Below are 19,117 nucleotides of genomic sequence, written 5' to 3'. Positions count from 1 at the left end.
TTCACCACATTTCCCAGGCTGGTCTTGAACTCATGAACTCAAGCAATCCACCCGCTTCAGCCTCCCAAAGTGCTGGGATTACAGGCTTGAGCCATGGTGCCCAGCCATGTACTTAAAAAAAAAAAAAAAAAACAGTATAACCAGTATATAATACTCCCAAAAAAATAATCAATAATTCCTGAACATCTAATATTTAGTCCATGTTCGATTTTCTCAAAAATGCCTTCTTACAGTTGGTTTGTTTGAATCAGGCTCAAACAAGGACTTACCATTGCATTTGGTTGACATATCTTTTTTTTTTTTTTTTTTTTTCGAAATGGAGTCTCGTTCTGTTGCTCAGGCTGAAGTGCACTGGCGCAGTCTTGGCTCACTGCAACCTCTGCCTCCCAGGTTCAAGCAAAGCGATTCTTCTGCCTCAGCCTCCCAACTAGCTGGGACTACAGGCGCGCACCACCACACATGACTAATTTTTGTATTTTTAGTAGAGACAGGGTTTCAACATGTTGGCCAGGCTGGTCTCGAACTCCTGACCTCATGATTCGCCTGCCTCAGTCTCCCAAAGTGCTGGGATTACAGGCGTGAGCCACTGTGCCCGGCCAACATACCTTTTAAGCCAAACTATTGCAGTCTCTCTCTCCTTTAAAAGCTGTTTTTAAGCCACTCTCCAAATAGATTGGTTTACCATTAACTATAAAAGGTTTTCTGACCCATAATGTTTCAAGCAGTTTTTCCATGCATTTGCTATAATGTGACTGTGGCTTAAAAACAAATTACTTTCTCCCCCTAAAAATACCCATGATCTATGCCTATTAGAGGCATATTTCTACTTCTTAGACTTTTTGTCAGGGCTCCAGAACTATTTAGATTACTGTGTATTAAAAAAGTGGCAGTCACTCTCACTGTCTTATCACCTCTGAGTCTCTTTGTCTCCAGTGGGCCCATTCATAGAGCAGATATCTGTGAATGTTACTAAATGAACCATGGATGTTCTTGCCCTTGATGTGCCAAAGCAGTGTTTGCCAGGTACATTCATTTCTTTGGGGACCTCTGCAGACATAGGGTGGGCATAGGGGGAAAGTGGGGCACTTAATATGGCTTGGGATACTCAAGTGATTCAATTTGAACTAGATCCATCTGTGGCTGCAACACGATGACATCTTTTTCCATACCCCTCACCACCAAGAATACAGAAGCTCAGGTAGCTTTGGGTTTTCACTGGCCGGCGCTTCAGGAAGAATCATAGACAAATCATAGAACAGGAAAATCATCTCGGCAAGTAAGCAGTTAAGCCCCCTGAAGCGTTGGAGACAAAGGCCCCCACAGCTATCTAGATGCCTCCTGGACAAGAGCCCAGGTCTCTGACCTCCAGAGGAAGCTCTGTGTATATGGGATATCAATTTCTGTGCCATTCAGAGTTCTCAAAAGAGGATTCTGGCTGACTTTAATAGAAGGATAACTGACAGGATGGGTAACCAAGTTTTGAAATCAGGCAGACGCTGAGGGAGGCTGGGCAGCAAGGACACAGCCTAGGCCATGCTTCAGGGACAGTCTGGGTAGGATGTCCCTAACTGAGGCTCTGCTTCCACTCTGGCAGTTGGACATCAACACAACCGAGCACAGGAGCCAGATGCCACTGCAGCTTGAAATTCTAAACTGTCCCTGAGTCTAAATTAAAAGTTCTGGGTGGGAGCATTTGATTTGCTGAGGCTGGATAATGTGACTGTCCTCTAGTGGCCAGGGACCAGGGAAAGGGCATCTGGCTCGGCTCTTCCTGTAGTAGGAAGGAAGTCCTGCCTGCCTTCATGACCATGTCACAGAGGGAAGGGCATTGGGATGTAACCCCCACAATCACAAATGACTATTTCACCTCCCCACTTAGACTTCTGTGAGCATACAGACATCACCAACAGTTTTTTGTTTTTTGTTTTTCTTAAGACAGGGTCTCACTCTGTCACCCGGGCTGGAGTGCAGTGGCATGGTCATGGCTCACTGTAGACTCTGACCTCCTGGGCTCAAGTGATCCTCCAGCCTCAGCCTCCCAAGTAGCTTGGACTACAGTCATGAGCCATCATGCTTGGCTAGTTTTTTATTTTTTAATTTCTTGTAGAGACGAGCTCTTGCTATGTTGCTCTGGCTGGTCTCAAACTCCTGGGCCCAAGCAATTCTCCTACCTCAGCCTCCCAAAATTCTAGGATTACAGGCATGAGCCACTGTGCCCGGCAGTTACTTTATTTCTACAAAATATGGAGGCATTTCCTATCACTCCTAAAATGGGTTACACCCCCCAAAAAACACTGTTCTAAGTGCTGAGTTTGCAAAGGCTTTAACCTCACTGAAGGGGAAACAGTTTCTTCTGTCTTGCTGGTTCACTGATTGCCTCCTGGTCCAATTTCTGGGGGAAAACTGAAGATCAATCTGTCCACTTGACTTGTGCTCAGATGCTTAGTGTGAGCCCATTAGCTTCCAGGGGCATTGAAACTTCTTCTCCAAGGGTTCCATTAGTGGTTAGACTTGCACTTAAAAGTATGTCATGCTGCCACATATCAGACTGGGACAGAGATGAACTGGAACATGAAAGATGTGTTGAGATGACAGCCAGGATTCTGCCATTGTTATTTCAGTGTATTTCTGATGCCTTTCAACTTCCATAAGGGGAGGTGTTGATGTGTGTGGTTAAGTAACATGAGGCCAGAGCTGACACTGTGGCAGCTGTTCCCAAAGGCACAGAGTTTCTTTGTTGCCAGGAAAAGATGCCCTTGAATTTTCTGAGGTAAGAATGTCTGGCAGATCCTGCCTTCTCTGCTTTCTGATTGGCTTAATGGATTACAAGATAGAAAATAAGGAGCCAGAAGGACCTTCAGAGAATCTATCCATGGCCTGTGTGTCTTCGGTTCCCCCCAGAAATAGACTCTGAGGCACAAATTCAAGTGCATGTAGTTGATTTGAGTGGGAACGCAAGGAGCTGAGAAGGAGAGGGAAAGCAGCAGCAAAAGGTACATTTTCAAGCAAGTTACCACTGTGGGCACCTGGAATTTAAGCCTACTGGAGCCAGGGTAGAATGTAAGCCTCAGAGTCATCCTGCACAAGGAGTGAGGCAACTGGGGTATTTCAACAGCAGTCCCCATCCATCTTTGGTTGAAGGCTGAAACTGGGAGGGGACTAATTTCCCAGCACTTTCAGCTTGCTGTATGAATGGGCAGAGCCACCAAACAAAGCCCTCAGGCCTTTGCCTTCTTTAGGCAGATACTGGCAGTTGGAAGTCAGGTGCTGTGCACAAAATGCTAAGGCCCGAGGGGGCACGGGCAGGGCGCCCACAGCATCTGCTGTTCTGTGACCAGTCTCATCCTCCAGACTTGTGGACAAACTTTCTGGTCATCACTCATCCAAAGCCCAGCATAATCTTCCCAGAATCAATCAGGAGGTGCACATTCTTCACCACCCACAAAACCAGATTTCTAATTGGTACAGATTGCTTATTTCACTATTTACTATCCAATAACTCTCCAACCATGTTACAGAGTCACTCCAGTTTAATCTTCTTTCAGCTCTGCCAGGTAACTCACCAGCAGCCCACAGACCCCGTCCACAGCCCTGGAATAACCGAATCAATGCTGACTGATTGACTGACTCTCATTTCCTTCCGTTCAGCAAATGTCCTGGATATTTGGAAATGCCGCAGTTCACAGCCAATGCACTTTCAGCAGGTACTGAAAAATGGTTTGGAGAGGTTTACAGTTTGCTAAATGTATTGAGTCTGGAATTGGTAGCGAACCATGATCTTGGGAGAATAGAACGTTTCTTTTCTCTGGGGACAGAGGTCAGGTTCCTTCAGGACTATGGATAGAATTTGCTTAAACTGTGGGTCAGCCAGCTATGAGTTGGCAACTTGGGGATGTCCGTCAGAGGCTGGGATGTTGGTGAAAGCAGAAACACTTGCTTAGTTTTGTCTGGTGTATGAACATCCTACTAAGATTTATTAAAGGAATTGAAAGACCATCTGAGGTTTGCCATGTGATCTTATATTAATGAAGAGATATGTCTGAGTCTCATGTCTTGCTGGTTTTCCTCATCCATTTTTTTTCTTTTTCATCCTATCAGCCTTTAATAGAAATTGTGATATCTCAGGATCAGATGGTTTTATCAAAAAGGACCTTAATGGGTCACCTGGGCAGCTCCTCGGTCTCCAGGCAACACCATACTTAAACTATTCCTAACAGGATGCTGCTTACCCACAGTCTGCAAGTGTTTCCAAAAGAGGGGGCAGGCATGGTGCAGTGGCTCATGCCAGGCCAGCCTGGCCAACATGGTGAAACCCCATCTCTAATGAAAATACAAAAATTAGCCGGGCGTGGTGGCACACACCTGTAATCCCAGCTACTCAGGAGTCTGAGGCAGGGGAATCGCTTGAACCTGGGAGGCAGAGGTCGCAGTGAGCCGAGATCACGCCATTGCACTCCAGCCTGGGTGACAGAGTGAGACTCCATCTCAAAACAAAACAAAAGAAGGGTCAAACAAATGCCATCTGCATTATCACCACCTATATTTTTCTGCCCTGATCATAAGGTTTATAACATCTACCTTTATCTACATCTATGTTTACAGCTATATCATTTATCTATAGGCTGTATCTTATAACATCATTTGCCTCTCTATTTACACATACTCCACCTACCTCTGTGTTCACAGCTTTATCATCTACAGCTACATTTTTATCTTTACTATCTGCATCACCTATACCTATGCTGGCATTACATCAACATTTGTATCTACGCTGTCTGTACCAGTGGTTCTCAACTGGGGCAACTTTACACACCAGGGACATTTGGCAACATCCAGAAAGACTTCTCATTGTTACAACTCAGGATTGGGAGAAGAAATGCCCTTGGCACCTAGGCCAGGGATGCTGCTAAATCCTGCAATGCACAGGATAGTCCTTGACAAACAAAGATCTATCCAGCCTAAATTATCAATGGTGCTGAGGTTGAGAAACCCTAATCTACATCACTAACCTCATCTGCATCCATGTTTACAGCTATGCCACGCACACCTGCATCCATATTTACAGCTGTGCCACGCACACCTGCATCCATGTTTACAGCTGTGCCACGCACGCCTGCATCCATGTTTACAGCTGTGCCACGCACGCCTGCATCCATGTTTACAGCTGTGCCACGCACACCTGCATCCATGTTTACAGCTGTGCCACGCACGCCTGCATCCATGTTTACAGCTGTGCCATGCACGCCTGCATCCATGTTTACAGCTGTGCCACGCACGCCTGCATCCATATTTGCATGTACTCTGTCTACATATGTGTATATATTTACACTGTCCACTCTACATTGGCATCTATGTGATCGATGGCTACATCTACAGGACCTACAATAGCTACGTCAACTACATCAACTTCACCCATTCCATCTATATCATCCACATCTACCGGATCGAAATTTTGCATGCACATCTATATCTAATTATATACATGATATAACAATCAACTCATGTTTGTTACATCAAAATGAGTGGTTCTTTTAGACTAAAAGGAAAATTTAATTTCAATTTTCCCCTCCCCTGGTCACACACATAAAAACGTGAGTGGAACAGATCCTTACCTGGTAGGTGAGATGCCACGATCATGACGGTGGTTTTCCCAGGGTGAGGTCTACTCATTGCATTCCAGATGTGCTGACCCTGTGATTTCCTCAAATGTGGGAAACGCAACTGCATAATTTGTGGCAGTAGGAACTGTATTCTCATTATCCCATGGTTTTTTCTTTAAAGGGAGTAGAACAGAGGCCAATAATTGTCTATTACACTCCCTAAAGTATAAGAGGCATGAGCTCTTTTCCGACTTTGTCCTTACTTGCCAACACCTCAATACTGGGCTTTGATGAGCAACCAAGGAGGCTTCCATTTTGATTTGGGTTGAAGTGAGAAGTTATACATGTGCCTGATAAATTTCATTCACACCCTGTCTTTGCTTGCCAGCGTCCCAGGATCACAGGGCATCAGATGCAGACACCCTTGTTTCACAATTCATCTCAATGATGATAAAGAATAGTTTCTTCTCAAAAGAGGGATCACTGCACTTGGAGAACCTGAGATGGTTGATCACATCTTGTTCCACTGGAACTGGTCCACGCTGGAAACCATGCAGTTGACACATGGGAAGCCACAGATCCTGTTATTTCACCCTGGGCTCTTTGGACCTCAGAAGAGTAAAAGACATCTGATTCCATGTCCAAAACAGCAGCTCAGGTTGCCACATTCATTTAAGCTTCCTTGGGTACATGAGCTGAATCGTCAGCCAAGACAGAAGTAAAGTGATGTTTCTAGATGAACCTGAGAACACAGGAAACAGACAAACAAGAGCAAATCCCTGTGACTTCTTTAGGCTGTGACATGTACTCAATAACTTTGCTTCCTGGTAGAAACCCATGCCTCCTGGAGGCTGTTATTTTTCCTCCAGGAACAAGATTGGCCCAAGGCAAAATTTGAAAACAGACTCTTACTCACTCACCTTTTTATAGCCTCATTCTTCGTAGTGTTTTCAAATGCTCAATAAATATTAATACTTAGAACTTGGAAATGAGACTTCAGAAGTTATTTACTCATTATTATGAATTTAACATTGTTTGTTTGTTTTGAGACTGAGTCTTGCGCTATCACCCAGTTGCAACCTCTGCCTCCCAGGATCAAGCGATTCTCATGCTTCAACCTCCTGAATAGCTAGGATTACAGGAAACCCCCTGCCATGCCCACCTAATTTTTGTATTTTTCATAAAGACAGGGTTTCACCATGTTGGCCAGGCTGGTCTCGAACTCCTGACTCCCAATAATCCTCCTGCCTTACCCTCCCAAAGTGCTGAGATTACAGGCAGGTGTGAGACACCGTGCATGACTAGATTTATCATTTTTTTTAAAAATAGGAAATCTTCTGTCTAGTAGTATTTACAAAGAACTATAACCTATAGCAAATATCCAAACTTTGTCAAAGGCTAGCAAACATTACTAAGTAGTTTTTGAATAATCTAACATTCAAATCTAGCCCAGCAAAATTAACAATGTTACATAGAAATCACAATTCAAAATTACCAATTTATAGACTGTTTTGCTTCCAAAAGTTGTTACTTCTTGGAACATCACTCTTAGGGTCTGCAAACTATGCTACAAAAAGTGTAAAGTTCTTTTTTTTAATTTTATTTTTAAAACTTTCTCTTTTTTTGTTTTTTGAGATGGAGTCTCATTCTGTCACCCAGGCTGGAGTGCAGTAGCACAATCTCAGCTCACTGCAACCTCTGCCTCCCAGGTTCAAGTGATTCTCCTGCCTCAGCCTCCTAAATGGCTGGGACTACAGGTGCCTGCCATCATCCCCAGCTAATTTTGATACTTTTAGTAGAGACGGGATTTCATCATGCTGGCCAGGCTGATCTCAAACTCCTGGCCTCAAGTGATCCACCTGCTTCAGCCTCCCAAAGTGCTTAGATTATGGGTGTGAGCCACCGCACTTGACCTAAAAAGTGTGAAGTTCTTAATATGTATTTTATTTGCAAGAATGCCTCCCAATTAGCAGCAGACAGGTCCAGGAACACACACTTGTAACACGGTATCAGTTCCAAGCAAGGCAGACTGATCAACCCACGGCACCTTCTCTCAGGTGCTCCTCGCCTTGCTCTCAGCAATGTTGACCTCAACCTTCAACAGCTGTGTCAGCTGATCTTGCCTTCAGTGGATCCCTCGATGAATCCCTCACACCACTGGGGCCTCTGCTAATTGCTAAGCTTTAATTCTCACAGAATTGCAATACTTTTTTTCCATTTTTCCATTTTTTTCAACTGATATGTCTCAGAATTTGGGATGTGGAAGAGTGTATAAATTGTCCACAAAATGCTGAGAAGTTTTTTCCATTTTTCTATTTCTTCAACTGATATGTCTCATAATTTGGGATGTGGAAGAGTGTATATATTGTCCATGAAATGCTGAGTTTTCTCATGGCCATACTACTCATCAGGTCACCAGTGGGGACTCCCTCTTCCCTGGCGTGGTGCTGTGACCACCCAAAGTTCCCTTCTACCTGGTCCCGCTCAGCTTACCCTTTCCCTCCACCATTTAAGCTTTGCTTACCCTTTTCCCTTCACCATTTAAGCTTTAAGGATATATGCTCTCTACCAGAAAAACTCCAGGTTCTCCCGGCTGAACTTTTGACTTGAAGAGAAAAGCAATCTGACTAACCTGTTTTCACCCTGAGGTATGAATAACTAATATGCCTTCTGTAGGAATTAGAAGCATAATCAAAAGAATGGAAATATTTTTGCAAGTGTGGGAAAAAAATTGTCTAACAAAGCATTCCCTTCGAGGATTGCAGAAGCAAATTCTTTCAAGGGCCACCTAGATGACAAACTATGGGCACTGGGCTGGATGTGAGACCATAAAGCAGTGGAGAAACAGGGCAGTCAAACCTCACCTAAAGCCATTTGAATTCAAATGTTTAAAACAAGCAACCAGTACAAGCCAAACATAACTCACTTAAGTGCTGGCCAAGCTTGGCCCTCAGGCTACTGGTTTTGTTTTCTGTGTTGAACACTCCAGTGAGGTATGGGCCTAATGGAAGCCAATTCTTGTTGCTAAGCCAACTTCAGACCCCAAAGAATTAGAATAAAAGAGTAAAACATTCTAACCACCATAATTAAAAGGAAAAAAACCCAAACAGGTAAAATACCATCATTTTTAATGTTAGACTTTTAATAAATTTAGTAATCAGATGAGAAAAATCATATCCCATATGTAGGCTATGTATTTGTAAACAAGGTAAGGTGAAGGATTCAGAAAATTATAATTACATTCTCTTCCCACTTAACTAGTGCACCTATATTAGCAAAGTTACCTTATATTACATAATTGGTTGATTACCCTTATCCATATACAAATTCAAATGCAATCCTAACAGTTAAATGAGATCATAGCTCACTGCACTGCAGCCTTGAACTCCTGGGCTAGGCCATCATTCTGCCTCAGCTTCCTGAGTAGCTGGGACTATAGATAAGCATGCACCACTGTGCCTGGCTAGTCACTGACTTTTTATCCATTAAATATATCCTAAATGCAGCGCAATATAACCATAGTTGCTTGATGTGATTCTTCCCTTTTAACTCTGTTGGAAACATTTTCACAGTGGAAGTTTGTCTTATGTGTACAAATGTGAACACTATTGTCTCATTGTGACCTGCTGTCCTAGTAGCTAGATCTTTATTCCCTTAACCGTGATGTTTGACTGCGATGCCACATAAAAGGCACCATTTGGGGGGAAAAGATTTTAATCAACATATATATCAGCCGCTCTCTCTCTTCTTAACATGATGGTGGTTTTCCTCCAATACAAAGGGTCTCAGTTCCCCTTTAGATTTTTTTTTTAGCATGTCTGTGATTACTTGAAGTGTTAATCTTTAATGACTTCTGAATCCTTCTAACAGGTTGAGGCGATCTTTCCAATGCAAAAGATACAGAACTCTACTGGGGCCCTAAAATCTCAATGCCCTTCTTCCTTGATGTAGATATTGAAGATTTTAATATCTCATTACCATCTCCATCACTTGGGATTGTTGAGATGGTTCTTGCCCACCTGAGAGAGAACATCGGCCAGGCAGAGTGTCACAGAGGAAAGAATGTGAGCATTCAAAGCCAACAAGTCTGTTTCAAATCTGAATTCTGTCATGCATAGCTGTGTTACCTTGAGCAAATTGCTTAACTTCTTCTTTTTTTTTTTTTTTTTTTGTTATTGAGATGGAGTTTTGCTCTTGTTGCTTAGACTGCAGTGCAATGGTGCGATCTCGGCTCACTGCAACCTCCACCTCCCGGGTTCAAGCGATTCTCCTGCCTCAGCCTCCCGAGTAGCTGGGATTACAGGTGCCTGCCACCACACCTGGCTAATTTTTTGTATTTTTAGTAGCGACAGGGTTCCACCATGTTGGCCAGCTGGTCTCAAATTCCTGACCTAAGGTGATCTACCCGTCTCAACCTCCCAAAGTGCTGGGATTACTGGCTTGAGCCTCTGTGCCCAGCCTGCTAAAATTTATCTTAATTGTGCCATTTTTATCTTCGAAATGAGAATAATGAATTCTGCCTCATAGGAGTATTTTAAGGATTCACTGAAATGATGTTTAAAATGCAAGAAGTACATCACAGGAAAGAAGGAGGCTTAAAGAGCCCTCCGTACTGTCAACGGCCTTATTCTTCCCCATCCCTTGGGCATCCCTTCTACATCCCCACCTCTTTTTCCTTATCCATGCAATTCCGTGTCCATTTCCTCGGGCTGCAGTAACAAAGCACCACAAACTTGGAGGCTTAAAACTTACTCTCTCACAGTTCTGAAGCTAGAAGTATGAAATCAATATCAAGGTGTCAGCAGAACTGTGTTCCCTCTGAATCCTACAGGGAAGCATCCTTCCTTGCTTTTTTCCAGCTTCAGATGGTTGACAGCAATCCTCTGCATTCCTTGGCTTGTATTACGTTGGTGCAAAACCAGTTGTTGCCATTAAAAGTAATGGCAATTGGTTTTGCACCAACCTAATAGCTACATCTCTCCCCGTGTCCCTTTTCAAGTGACATTCTCCTTTTGGTTTCTTCTGTCTCTGTATCCAAATCTCTCTCTACATAAGGTCACATTCTGGAGGGTGCAGATTAACACGAATTTTGGGGGGCTGCTATTCCACCCAGTACCTTCGCTTTGGCACGTCCCAAGTCTTGCCCACCAGGAAGGCCCAGCTCAGATTCCATCACCTAAGTGTATTGTCCCTAACTGACAGCCGCTATGACCATCCCGTGGTATAAACCATGGAAACACATCTGTCCTGTGCCCAGGGGTGTGCTGGTAAATGTTTAGTGAACAGCTCCCTTGGGTAGGTGTGGGGAGGGAAACCCAGATATATATGCAACCGGCTTCTGTGCTGTATTCTCCCACCATGGCCAAGTTCAAGCTACCAACATGATGTTAATCAACTCTTGAAATTTCTGAAAATTTAGCAATCAGCTCTCTCAAGCTGGTATGAGCCAACTCAAAGATGAGCAGCACACTGCCTTGTAACTACTGTTTTGTCTTTAATGTTACTCATTATCCTATGAAGTAATAAGCTTCTCTGACATATATTTAGTTATGGGCCAGCTCAAAATCACCTCCAGTGGAAGGCTTTAGGACCCATATGCCAACTTCTGAAATCTTTATTGGCCCAATTTTGTATTTTCCTCCAAAGAAGCACTCATAATCCTGTATTATAATTATGTATTTGCTTCTTTGAATTCTTGGCAGGCGCAGTGAGGGCAGTTACTGTGTGTCCTAATTGTCCCTGAATCCCAAAAGCTTGCACAATGTCAGACCCTCTGCAGGAGCTTGATTGTCAAACTGAATTGATCAAAAGGATGAGGCTCTAGTCAATATCTTGTTTTGTCTTCCACAGGGCCATGCACATAGTAGGAATTCAGTACACCTTTCCCAAATCATACAGTGTTATAATTTTGGTCCCAAGAGTAGACCACTCACCCTCATGCTGTTTCAATGCCCTCCTAATAATGGTTTCCCTACCTGGTTGTGCATCATTCATTCATGCACATGCAGTATGCTCATGCATATTGTTGAATGAATGAACGAAGCACAACCAGATATGAGAACCATCATAGCAGCCTCTATGAGCCAGGTACTGTTCTCGGTGCTTGGAATAGAGTAAAGAATGAAACAGCCGAAAACTCCTGCCCTCATGGAGCTTAGACTCTAGTGGGAGAGATAGGAAACAAACAAGTAAAACATACATGGTGTTTTACTGGTGGTGATAAGTGCTTTGGAAAACAATGGAACAGAAAAAAGGATAGAGCATGCTGGCAAAGGAAGAGGGAGAAAATCTTAGAAGGCCACACTGAAAGGTGGCATTGAAGCAACTCCCTGAATGAGGGAGGGAGGGAGCATGGGAATCTCTAGCCCTGTATGAGGGCACAGTAAGTGCAAAGGACCTGAGGCAGAGGAATGCTTGCCATGTCTAAGGAACAGCACAGAGGCCAGTGTTGCTGAAGAAGAGTGCATGAGGAGGAAAGCAGGAGAAGTGAGAGACATATTGAGAGCCAAATTGTATAGGGCTGGTAGTCACTCTAAGGACTCTGTCTCATGAGTGACACAAGAGCTGTTGAGGGCATTTTCAGTAGAGAAGGAACATGACTTGACTAAAGACCTTAAGGTACTCTGTTTCGATGTTATATGGAGACTGGATTGTAAAGCCATAAGGACAGAAGTAGGGATACCAGTAAGGAGGCCATTTATTGTGTAGGTGAGGATTGATGATGACTTGTGGCAGTGGTGGTAGTCAATGGAGGTGGAAATCGGTGGCCAGAATCTGGACATATTTTAAAGGTTGAGTCTACAGGATTTTTAAAAAGATTAGCTATTGGATATGAGAGGACGGAAGAGTTAAGAATGACTCCAGTGTTTGTGGCTGAGCATCTGAAATTATGGAGACATCATTTACTGGGATGAGGAAGTCTAAAGGAACAGCACATTCACATGGGAATATCAAGAGTTTAGTGTTGGACAGGTGAGGTCAGAAGTGGATATGCAACATCTAAGTATAGATGTTAGGTAGGCAAGTGCATATTGGAGCCAGAATTCAGAAGAGCAATTGGAATCGGAGTTATAAATCTTGAAGATGTAACCCTAATTAATGATGATACTTAACAATCAAGAGATTGGATGACAGCACCAAGGAGGAATAATAGATAGAGAAGAAGTCCAGTGTTGAGGCTTGGGACACTCTGATGTTTAGAGATTGGGGAAATGAGGAGCCAACAAAAGAACTTGAGATGAAGAGCTCAGAAAAACAGGTGAGTGAGATGTCTCAGAAACGAAGTAACAAAAGGATTTCAAGGTGGAGAGAATGATCAGCTGTGTCATAGGCTACCAAGAGGTCAAGCAAGATGACTACAGGGCAATATTATGAGCAATTGTATGCCAACAAATAAGACAACATAGATGAAATGGAGAAATTCATAGAGATACACAAACTGCTTAACTGGACTCAGGAAGAAATAGAAAACCTAGGCTGTGCATGGTGGCTCATGCCTGTAATATCAGCACTTTGGGAGGCTAAAGCGGGCAGATAGCTTGAGCTCAAAAGTTTGAGACCAGCCTGGACAAGAAGCAAAACCCTGTCTCTAAAAAAAAAAAAAATTCACCAGGCATGGTGGCACACTCCTGTGGTCCCAGCTACTTGGGGGGTTGAGGTGAGAGAATCACTTGAGGCCAGGAAGTTGAGGCTGCAGTGAGCCATAATTGCAGCACTGTACTCCAGCCTGGGCAACAGAATGAGACCCTGTCTCAAAAAAAAGGAAGAAAAGAAATAGAAGATCTAAACAGATCTATACCAAGTAAAGAATATTCAATTAGTAATTTTAAAACTTTCCCCAAAGAAAAGATAGCTTCATGGGTGAATTCTATCAAACATTTAAAGTAAAATTAAGACAAATCCTTTTCAAAACTCTTTCAAAAAAAAAAAAAAGAAGAAGAAGAAGAAGTAGAGAGGAGGGGGAACACTTCCTAACCCTTTCAGGCTAGTGGTAACCTAACACCAAAACTAGACAAAGCCAATGTACCTTTTGATATACATGCAAAAATCTTAAAGTGCTAGCAAACTGAAGCCAACAATATATAAAAGGGATTAGATGCCATTAACAAGGGGGATTTATCCCAGGTATGCAGAGCTCATTCACCATTTAAAAATCTATCAGTGTAATATACCTTACTAAGAGAACAAAAGGAAAAAACTACCACATGATCATCTCATAGATACTGAAAAAGCATTTGACAAAATCTAACAGTCGTTCATGATTAAAAAAAAAAAGTCAACAAACTAGAAATCTAAGGGAATTTTCTTGATCTGACAAAGGACTTCTATAAAAAGCCCATGGCTACCATCACACTTAATGGTAAAAGACTGAAAGCTTTCCCCCCTGAGATCAGGAACAAAACAAAAATAAGAGAAAAATATCCGCTCTTGCCATTTTTATTAAGCATTTTACTGGAAGCACTAGGTAGGCTAATTAGACAAGAAAAATAAATGAAAGGTGTCCAGGTTGGAAAGAAAGAAGTAAAAATATACCTATATGACACAATTGTGTATATGGAAAATCCTAAGAAATGCAAACACACACACACAGACACACACACACACACAACTATCAGAACTAATAAACAAGTTCTAGTTCAGAAAGATTGCAAGATACAAGAAGAATACACAAAAGTCAATTGCATTTCTGTATACTAGCAATGAAAGGAAATTAAGAAAACAACTTCATTTACAAAACATCAAAAAACACTTAAATTTAACAAAGGAGGTGTAAGACTTCTACACTGAAAACTACAAAAGATTGTCAAATCAGATGATACCTAAATAAATGAAAAGGCATCTGATATTCATGAATCATATGACTTAATATTGATTGTTTAGATGGCAGTATTCCCCAAACTGATCTACAGATCCAATGCAATCACTACTAAAATTCCAGCTAGCTTTTTTTTTCAGTAATAGGCAAACTGATTCTAAACTTTTTATGGAGATTCAAGGCACCCAGAATAGCCAAAGCAATCTTGAAAAAAAAAAGAACAAAGTTGAATGACTCACACTTCTTGATTTTAAAACTTACTACAAAGTTATTGTAATTAAGATTGTGTGGTACTGGCATAAGAATAGACATATAGGTCCATAGAATAGATTTGGAGTACAAAAATAAAAATATATATTTATGTACAATTGGCACAATTGTGCCAAAACAAGTCAAGGGAGACAGAATTTGTGTGTTTGCATTTCTTTTCAACAACAATGTGACTCATCTGGATATCCATATGCAAAAGAATGAAGTTGGATCCCTACCTTACATCACATACAAAATGAACTCAAAATGGATCATAGGCATAAACATAAGACCTCCAAGTATAAAACTCTTAGAAGAAAACATAGGAGAAAATCTTGAGCCTTAGACTAAGCAATGATTTCCTAGATATGATACCTACAGCAAAAGCAACCAAAGAAAAAGTAGATAAATTAGAGGTCATCAAAATTTAAAACTTTTGTGCTTCAAAGTACACCACCAAAAAATTGAAAAGACAACCAGAAACTGGGAGAAAATATTTGCAAATTGCATATCAGATTAGAGACATATACAGAAGATATACAATTAGCAATAAAAAGCCAAATAACTCAATTTTAAAAGGAGAAAAAGATTTGAATATACTTTTTTTCAGAGAAGATATACTAATGGCCAATAAGCAGGTGAAAAGACGCAAATATTATTAGTATTAGGGAAATGCAAGTCACCATGAGACATAGTTTCACACCTATTAGAATGGCTATAATCAAAAAGTCAGACAATAATAATTAGTGAGGCTATAATGAGATTGGAACCCTCCTATGTTGCTGATGGGACTGTAAAATGGTGCAGCCACTGTGATAGACACTTTGGCAGGTCCTTGAAAGGTTGAACATACGGTTAGCATATGACCTCGCAATTCCACTTTCAAGTATACACTCCAAGAGGAATGAAAACATATGTCTCCCCAAAAGTTGTATACAAACATTTATAGCAGCATCATTCACAGTAGCCCAAAAGTAGAAACAACCCAAATGTCCGTCAGCAGATGAATGGATAAACAAAATGTGGTATATCCACATACTGAAACAGTACTCAGCTGTAAAAAGAAATGAAGTACTGGTACATGCTACAACTGGCATGAACATTGAAAACACGATGTTGAAAGAAGCGAAACTAAGTGAAAGAAGTGAACACTAAGTGAAAGAAAGAAGCCAGCCACAAAGAGCCACATATTATATGATTCTATTTATATAAAATGTCCAGAATAGGCAAATCGATAGAGATAGAAATTCACCAGTGGTTGCCAGGGACTAAGGGAGAGGGGATAGGGAGTAACTACTAGCAAATACAGAGTTTCTTGTTGGGGTGATGAAAAATGTTTTGAAACTAGACATTGACTGTGGTTGCATAACTCTGTACAGATACTAAAATACCTAATTGTACACTTTAAAGGGAAGGATTTCGTTGGTAGAAATTATATCTCAATGAAGCTGCTATTTTTTGAAATCTCAATAGCAGCTGCCATGTCTCAAATGCCACCACGTGCCAGGCACAGTAGCAGGGGGTTACAAAACTAGCTTATTTCCTGCACAGTCCAGGCCTCTGAGGTTGGCATTATTATCCTTCTTTTATAGATGAGGAAGGCAAGTTTCATAGTTAAGTCACTTGTTCCACAATCACATAGCTGGTAAGTGGCCTAAACGGGATTTGACCTGAGGTCTCAAACATTTCGACATACATTATATGATCTTGGACTACAGTGGAGGTAGCTGGAGACTGGTGACAGATGAATCAGAAACAAGACTAATTACAAGAACTCAGACTCCAGATGGGGCCAGATCACCTACAAATGTGACCTGATGCTGAACTCTGCAGTGCTGAACTCTGTGTCTCTCCCTTAACAGAGCCTAAGGGAGGTTCTGAGACTCAGGCAAGTCTAAGCCTTGTAGGAATGGGGTAAAACGTGTTGATTTTGGACAAATGAGAACTGCAGAAGTAGTCAAGTGATGCCACAAGAGCAACACCTCCTTAACCAGCTGCAATGCAGATGACCTGATTCAGGGAATCATCATGGAAGTTGGGCAAGATGCTGTCAGGGTCCAGAGATAAACAAAACCCTTCTCTCAGGAGGTCTGGAGGGCCTTCCGACCCAGCACCCACTTTGCAGTGCTCACAGAAACGTCCACTTCGATGTTATCCGGAGAGGTATTATTTCCAGATGGAGCCAGAGCAGAACTGGCCCACGAGGGGCCACAACCCACAGGTTATAAACTGAGGGATCTTGAGAAGGTTCTTAATTAAAGAGTGTCCCTGGGGGAACCTCTGCACTGGGTCTGAAATTCTAATCATGGACTCTGTCCCCTTGGATGTCTTCAGGAACAAATTGTTATGAAATGGTTCCAGGAATAATATTGGTTTGGAGCCTCCTAGCATCATTAACACTTGGTAATAGCACATTTTGTGCAAACTACCTCTTCACTTTCAGACCTGGTATGGTAGGATGTTAATTAGCTACTCACGGGGCAGGCAGATGATGTAATCTGGGTCATCTGGATGCTTATAGCAGGATGACAAGGAGACAGCACGTGGTCTCCGCGTTACTTCTTCCTTATCTCCCAAAGTTTTCTTGGTGTCTTCCTTACGTCCAGAGGGACCAAGAGAAGTATAAAAGAGGGTATGAAAAGGAAAGGACTGGAGGCCACTGTCTGACTTGGCATTTCAACTCCTGCTTTGAGCTTTGCATGACCATCTATGTACCCTTTTTCCTCGAAGCAAGAAGCAGCAGCATCTGTGAATACCACTGTGTGGGTTTACCCAGAGCAGAGGGCAGGAACTTTCATGTTACCTTCTGCCTCTTACATACTCTCCCTGTTTCCTTTCTCCCTCCCACAGCCCTGCTGCCAAAACTGTGTTTAAGCATTTCAATAAAAACACTACATTATTATGCAAACAAACCACTGCTTGCTTTTGAAGTATGCCTCTATCAATTTCATGATGTCTTTGGGTAACTTCAAGAATCAAAGGATGCAGCTTCATTTTTCAATAACTAAGCTGTTTCTCTGGAGGTAGCTCCCATCCTTCATGATGCCCTGACCATTCTTTTTTTTTTTTTTTTCTAAGACAGAGTCTTGCTCTGTCACCCAGGCTGGAGTGCAGTGGTGTCATCTCAGCTCACTGCAACCTCCACCTTCCAGGTTCAAGCAATTCTTCTGCCTCAGCCTCCCAAGTAGCTGGGACTACAGACATACATCACCATGCCCGGCTAATAATTTTTGTATTTTTAGTAGAGATGGGGTTTTGCCATGTCAGCCAACCTGGTCTCAAATCCTGGCCTCATGTGATTTGCCCACCTCCCAAAGTGCTGGGATTACAGGCGTAAACCACCGTGCCCAGCCAATCTGATCATTCTTCAGTCTCTCGTTGGGCTGTAATTGGATGCCTGGAATTCTGGATGCCTCTTAATTTCCTCTTTTGTCCTAGGCTGGAAACCGGTCCATGTTCCAGTAGACTCGGGTCTAATGGTCCCTGAGGTTTCTGCTTTAGTCTGTAGGACCTGGAATACCACTTTTCCCCTGGGGTCATATTTCTGCAAAATTTCTTTGTCTTTTCCAGAATTAACTGGATATTCTGCCTCCACTGTACTTTGAGGGGTAAAATCAAATCCAGTAAGTTTTCTAATATTTATTTTCATACCTGGTAGGATAATATGCCTTCTAAAAGACAAAAAGACTAAGGTGACCCTGGCTCATCCATGAGTAATTTACAGTTTCAGACAGTACCATGTTTATATGGCAATATAAAATTTATTTGGTGCTCTTTCTGAGTGGTTTGAGTGGAATATAAATGGAAGGAAAGTCAGCTGGAGGAGAGGGAGAAAGAGCGGGAGAGCAGGGCCGGGCACAGTGGCTCACACCTATAATCGCAGCCCTTTGGGAGGCTGAGGCCAGAGGATTGTTTGAGGTCAGCAGTTTGAGATCAGCCTGAGCAACAGAGCAAGACTCCATCTCTACAAAAAAATTTTAAAATTAGCTGGGCATGGGGGCACACCCTTGTAGTCCCAGCTACTCAGGAGGCTGAAGTGGGAGAATTGTTTGAGCCCAGAATATCAGTGCTATAGTGAGCCATAATCACGCCACTGCACTCCAGCCTGGGCAATGGAGTATGACCCTGTCTCTAAAAAATTAAATTAAACTAGAAAGAAAAAGAGAGGGAGAGCAGCCCTTTAATAGAACTTATGAGAAGTGGTCCACTATAGAGCTATATATTTGTTACCCAGACCAAAAATATGAGCAATTACATCTTGGGATGTTTTAGACTATGCATCTTTACATAAAAATAATGGCTCCTCAAGGACCATTATGAATTACTGAAAAATAAAATGTTCATTGTCATAAAACTGAAATTAACCTACATAAAGTTTTCCTGGCATCTACATCTATAGAACACATTTTTGTTAAGGAGAGGCCTGCCTGAGAGTTGGTACGCTCTAATATTC

The 19,117-nt window shown here is 42.2% G+C and overlaps 1 protein-coding gene and 1 non-coding gene across 5 annotated transcripts in view; both read left to right on the top strand.

The window, feature by feature from the left end:
- Window positions 1-19,117, top strand: part of CHGB (chromogranin B) — a 128,967-nt gene that overhangs the window by 89,139 nt on the left and 20,711 nt on the right. For 2 of the 4 annotated variants that reach the window (XM_064382249.1, XM_064382250.1), the window contains one exon: window positions 3,649-3,704. In XM_064382249.1, coding sequence (XP_064238319.1) covers window positions 3,649-3,704 — 56 coding nt within the window. The other 2 variants (XM_012455403.3, XM_012455404.3) reach the window with 2 other exon arrangements.
- On the top strand, window positions 5,605-5,765 carry LOC135277165 (U1 spliceosomal RNA). Its single transcript, XR_010344758.1, has one exon. It is a non-coding gene; the product is annotated as a U1 spliceosomal RNA (small nuclear RNA).

The sequence above is a fragment of the Aotus nancymaae genome, unplaced genomic scaffold (assembly GCF_030222135.1).
Source record: "Aotus nancymaae isolate 86718 unplaced genomic scaffold, 86718_ANA_hifiasm-v0.15.2.pri h1tg000029l, whole genome shotgun sequence".
Lineage (NCBI taxonomy): Eukaryota > Metazoa > Chordata > Mammalia > Primates > Aotidae > Aotus > Aotus nancymaae.
This window is presented reverse-complemented; position numbering and strand designations above follow the sequence as displayed.